Source organism: Protopterus annectens, chromosome 4.part1 (genome assembly GCF_019279795.1).
Source record: "Protopterus annectens isolate FY-2018-M chromosome 4.part1, PAN1.0, whole genome shotgun sequence".
Lineage (NCBI taxonomy): Eukaryota > Metazoa > Chordata > Ceratodontiformes > Protopteridae > Protopterus > Protopterus annectens.
The window spans coordinates 832,888,130-832,894,129 of NC_056734.1; the positions used below are offsets into that span (position 1 = coordinate 832,888,130).

Sequence of the window (6,000 nt, forward strand, 5' to 3'; positions counted from 1 at the left end):
CTAGCAACACTGCCAACTATATTCTGCAAATGAGGAATGACTGAATGGCTTTAGTAATGTAACGCTGAGGCTGCACCATTGTTAATGACTTTGACAAGATAATGTAGGTGATGTAAGACTTAAGACACCCTTGCTAGTTGCGTCTGCTAGAGAGTAGCAGCAATACATCCTGAATTCCTTTTCACAATGTCCCTGTTTGTGTGGTTAATTAATGATTCAAAAATCACTTGAAACTGTGGCACTGATGGTCAATAAAGACTGGAAGATACAGTTTTAGTGTAAAAAAGTAATTTAATTGTCCGCTTTCATCTCACCAAGATTTCATCAGAAAAACAAAAGAGTAAAACTCAAACAGCACATCTTAAATACATTCCTTATAAATATAATTAATCAATTAACCAATAAAAATTCACTTGGACTCAAGAATGTTCACCAAGTTAAAAAGACAAAATGCTTATAACTATATTCAACTTTAAAAAACATGTATACCAAAACATTGCAGCCTACTGTAACATACTAACAAGTACTAAATAAAAGGAAAGTGTGGATTACACTTTCCTAATAGTTAACTTTCTATGTTTCAAGAAGCATTTAATATTTATTGCATCATTTAATTCAGGCCTCCTGTATGCCCTCAGTTTTATTTGCCAAGAAGTTTCCCTCTGTTCTATCACATTTTTGAAATCTCCACCCCTGGGGTCTGTTTTCACCACCTCCAAGACTGAAATTAAAAACTTACTGAATGTATTACATATCACTGAATGCTTATATAAACCATTATTCTAATTCTTAGTTTTGATACTATACATGTGTTCTCTCATTCTTTCCATCAAGGTCTGTGTGGTCATACCTACGTAGAATGCTTCGCACCCACTGCACAAGGCAATGTATACTAAACCTTTTTCTTTACAAGTCAAATGACCAACCACTTTGATGGTGTATTTCATGAGGGGTAGACTTATAAATGGCCCCTTGAAATAAACCTGCAAAAATTGCAGAGTCCACACTTGAACATTCCCATCTGTTTTGAAATGGGTGGACCACTACGCCTGGAAGAACACCTTTCCAGGACATTCTTTAAACTGTTGTTATTCTGTAAACGAAGTTAGGCTTGTTACCTAAACTTTTTACTGACTCACTATTACCTTCTACTATCCTCCAGTTTCTTTGAATAATCCCTAGAATCTCCCCACTATCTGTAGTCATGTCAAGATTACACACTGTACCAAAATTAGACACTCTGCCCTCTTTAATGCTATTAGTAATAAATGGGCTTTTCAAAATAGGTGGATACAATTGATTTCTTTTGGACAAAATGTCTCTCTGTAAAGACTCTAAATACTCAACATCATAACCCCTGTCAAGAAACACAGAAGTAATTCTATGAAATTCACTGTTTAAATCAATGCAAGAGGTAGTCATACAGCAAGCCCGTATGTACTTCCCCTTGGGGATGTTCTTTTAATTAAAATAGGGATGATTACTTTTGAAGTGTAAATAGCCATTGGTAAAGGTGTCCTTTTTATAAATGTTACTCTCACATTGTTTGTCCAATTCATTCCATTCTAAAGCCACATCAAGAAAATCAACCTTGTTCCCAATGCCACTCTTCACAAACTGTAAATACCCAGATTCAGCATTCAAAATCTTCCAAAAACTGTTCACTATTATTACAATCTCTTTCCATGATGAAAATGAGACTATCCACAAATATGTCATAAAAATATATATTATAGGACAGTTTCAATGTAGACAGAATGTTAGCTTCCCACCGTGCCATCACTATGTTAGTGTAAGATGGTGCCGCAGGTGAGCCCATCGCAACACCCTGACCCTGTTCAAAGAAACGCCCATCAAAAGTCAAATAATTATGCTCTAAAATGATTTCTAGTAAACTACAAACTAAGTTTACTTGACAGGGTTCCAAATTGGAACTTGAAGAGAGAAATTACCTTGCTGCTCCCACTCCCTGTACATGAGGGATACAGGTAAACAGTGCCTCTATATCTGCTGTCATAATAAAAATGCTTTTCTTTGTCAAAAACAAAACCTGAAAGAAAATTCTTAAACTTGTCCAACAAGTCCCATGAGCCCTTTAAATACTACTGGATTAAAAAAAATTCAATCAACAAGGCTAAACCTTCAGTGACAGAGTGAGGAACAGACACTATTGGTCTAAAAGGAGGGTCGGTCATACACTCATGGATTTTAGGAATACCAAAAAGTGTGCCGACCCTCGGTTTTTCTACAAGACAAAAATTATACATTTTTATGTCTATAACTTCATTCATAAGTTGGGCGTACCTTCTTTGAAGGTTGGGCGTCAGGGCCGGCAACTCAGCACATAAAAAATCTACTGCCAATCATTAGCGGACCGGAGTTCCGCTGTGGCGACCCCTAACCAGGAAAAGCTGAAAGACACAACAACAACTTCATTCATAAGTGCTTTGTATAAATAGGTGTTATTAAATTGAAAACTCTTGTGAATGTCCCGGACATTTACTTCAGAATAATCTTCTGTGATGTTTAATAATTTAAACATAGATGCTTTATATTGTTCAATGATCATTACAATATTATCCCCCTTATCACTTTTCATATACCTCAAGTCCCTCCTAGAGATAAGCTCAATAAGAGCTGTTCGTTCCAAACTGGTTAAATTGTCAAACTATTTATTGTTTATACCACCCCCATCCAAATAATGACCAATGTCTTGTAAGGATGCTTCTTCGAAAATTTTCAACATCTGACAAAGTGCAGGTGTGTAACTAGAAGGTTTATAAAAACCACTATAATCATCTTTAACATGTTTCAACACATAATTCAAATTTAATTTTCAAACATACTGTTTAAAATGAATGACAGTCCTGGAAAAGTCCGCCCTTCTAGTGGGCACAAAATTAAAGCCGTAACCTAACAATTTAACCTGGGAATTACTGAAAGTGGCTCCAGATAAATTTATAACCTTAAACTTATCTCCAAAATGTCTTACTGTTCGTCGTTGGAGGATTCTGAAGCTGTCAGCCTTCTCTGCTTCATGATCTGAGTCCTTAAAGCTCAATTTTCTCTTTTGGGTAAAAAAGGACCACCTTGGGAATGCGTTCCTGCTGTGTTCAAACTCACAGCAGCTGAATTAATGGCTGCTTCATTGCTAGCTGCAGAGCCTCCTGTTTCCACCTCTCTCTCATCGCCAGAAGGGATTGCGGCATGATTCTCTGCCCTTAAAAAAAACCTCGTGACCAATTTTGAGGAACATGATTGGTCAATAGAACCATTTACCCATCCCGGTCTATTTGTAGACCGTTTTCGGGATCAGCCTGTCTTTTTCTGGCTTACAAAATCATTAATTGCTGAAATGTTTTCTTTTTTGTTACTGGAATCAGGTACAAAGTTAGTATATACAATACCATTCTCATAGGCTTCCACATCCCTCAGTAATTAACTGTGCTTATGCTCTATGACTTCATTCTTATGAGTTTCAACTTCCTTTAGAAGCTGATCATATAAATGATCAGAATCAAAGTCCTTCAACATAGAACTAAGTTCTTCATCAAGTTTCATAATGTCCTGCTTAAGAGAAGACAGTTTCTTTTTGTTATTGTCTATCAATAATTTTAAAAACTGGATACCAGCATTGCTGAAAAACTTTGTTAGTTCATCAAAGAAAAGAATCAGTGGTCTTGATGCCATTCGGGCATTTAAAAAAACGTAAGCCCTTAGGTACTATTTTTAATTCAATGCATCTCTGGAAATAATGAATTTCCAGGTCCACTGACTGATACTTTTTTTAAATAACCTACACAAGTCACTTCTGTAATTAAACTCATCAGTTCTGGCATTAACCACTTTGTAGTCTGCCTTCAAAATAGGGTCATACCTGCTGTCCAGAACTGACCAGACATCACTGTACTGCATAGGCCTAAGGTTAGCTCCAGAGCCCAAGTTGCTAAAATTGCCCAAATACTGCAAATGAGGACTGACTGAACGGCTTTAGTAATGTAACACTGAGGCTACACCATTGTTAATGACTTTTACAAGCTAATGTAGGTCATGTAAGACTTAAGCTAGTTGCATCTGCTAGAAAGTAGCAGCAGTACATCCTGAATTCCTTTTCACAATGTCCCTGTTTGTGTGGTTAATTAATGATTCAGCCAGAAATAAATACATAGCTATCAAAAAGCAATTGACTATCATTTAGATGTTAGTTCCATACTAGTGGTTTATGAAGACAATATATTAACGAACAGAAAAATATACATTTTTTCTTTTTCCATAGTAAAGTTATTGCGCACATTTGGAGATTGTTTTACTCACACATACTACATTATGCATTAGTACATTAGAAGCAAAAACTTCCTATGCTTAACATTATTTAATCTTAAATATCAAGTAGGGCTCTTACCTTGAGACCATCACTGGGGAGCCTGAAGCCAAATCTTGATGGCAAATCCTCATAATACTGTGATCTGTTGTCAAAAGTGTACTAGATAATAGAAAATGAAACACTTTATATAAACATCTACTGCTCAAAGAGTTATATTTCTAACAACAGAAAATACTCATCAGCATTTTAAATAGCAGTTTTTGAGCAACAGAATATGCACATATTTTCTTATTTCAGTTCACTGTTCTTCATTTGTGAATGAAAATACAACGGCCAATTTGAATAAATACTTCTCAAGGATAATCTGTATTCAAGGGCACAGGTACATGTCTGACTTTGAACTAAGTCAAGGGCTAACTGAAGCTTTCATTATTCCATTCTTACAGTAAAGACCTGTTATATGTTTGTCTGTACCTGTCAAAGGCCATAACACATCACAGGATACCTACACTAGAAATTTTCCAGAAAATGGTACTCTTTTATGACCAGAGATGGCATAATTGTACAACATGTACAGTCTAGCAAATGTTCTCATTCTGTATACTGCACTAAAGGAGCAGCTGAGGCAGGTATAAATACCTGGAACTTCCAGAAAATGGTACCCTTCAGTAGTCACAGATGGCACACACATACACTACACACAGTTTTGTGAATGGTTTCATTCTATAGTGCACTAGAGACAGATGAGGTAAGCAGAACTGTTGACTTAAGAGAGTCATACGTCAATCAGACACACAGGTTCTGACTTATAACCTTAATCAACAAAACAGTATAAATGTGCAGGTGTCATTAGTCCTTTGAATAGTTAGGCAGGCAGTGCCTCAGTGTGGTACACAATGTGCCTCCCATTATTTACAATGTGAGTAATGGTCACTCCCCAGTACAAAATAAACACTCTACATACTGTGATGCACCTGTAAAGTGACAATGGGGAAAGTGAATGCTTACTTAAAATGTACATTCCTAACCACTCTTGCCATGGCCATATACCATCTTAAATGGGCAATGGTACTGTCCACAATTCCTGGCAAATACAGTGGTCTGACAATGGGACACAGCTCTAGACTGTGGGCCACTTCTCAGCAGCAAGCTGTTGGAAAAGGGCAGCTATTCTGCAAATTGCATTAAGAATAATCAGATTTTGACATTCCCTATAGTGTTATTAAAATATTGTCAATTACAGTGAAAAAACTCGCATACAATTGCTGTGCAATCCTTTGAAAACTAGGGTCCTAAAATCCTCATACACCAAAAACATCTGACATTCAATCCACATGCACATAACCAGCCACTAAATACACAAATAAACAGATATCACCGTCATCATCTTCTTCTTTCGGCTGGTCCCATTAGGGGTCCCCACAGAGGATCATCCGTTTCCATTTGTCCTCTGCATCTTGCTCTGTCACACCAACCACCTGCATGTCCTCTCTCACCACATCCATAAACCTTATCCTAGGCCTTCCTCTTTTCCTATTACCTTGTAGCTTCATCCTTAGCATCTGTTTCCCAATATACTCAGCATCCCTCCTCAGCACATGTCCAAACCAGCGTAATCTTGCCTCTTTGGCTTTGTCTCCAAACCTTCCAACCTGGGCTGACGCTCTAATATACTT

At 37.0% G+C, this 6,000-nt stretch overlaps 1 protein-coding gene across 3 annotated transcripts in view; it reads right to left on the reverse strand.

The window, feature by feature from the left end:
• RNF13 (ring finger protein 13) overlaps positions 1 to 6,000 on the reverse strand; it is a 1,555,558-nt gene that overhangs the window by 1,260,927 nt on the left and 288,631 nt on the right. For all 3 annotated transcript variants that reach the window (XM_044070602.1, XM_044070603.1, XM_044070604.1), the window contains one exon: positions 4,403 to 4,483. In XM_044070602.1, coding sequence (XP_043926537.1) covers positions 4,403 to 4,483 — 81 coding nt within the window. The remainder of the gene's footprint in view (positions 1 to 4,402; positions 4,484 to 6,000) is intronic.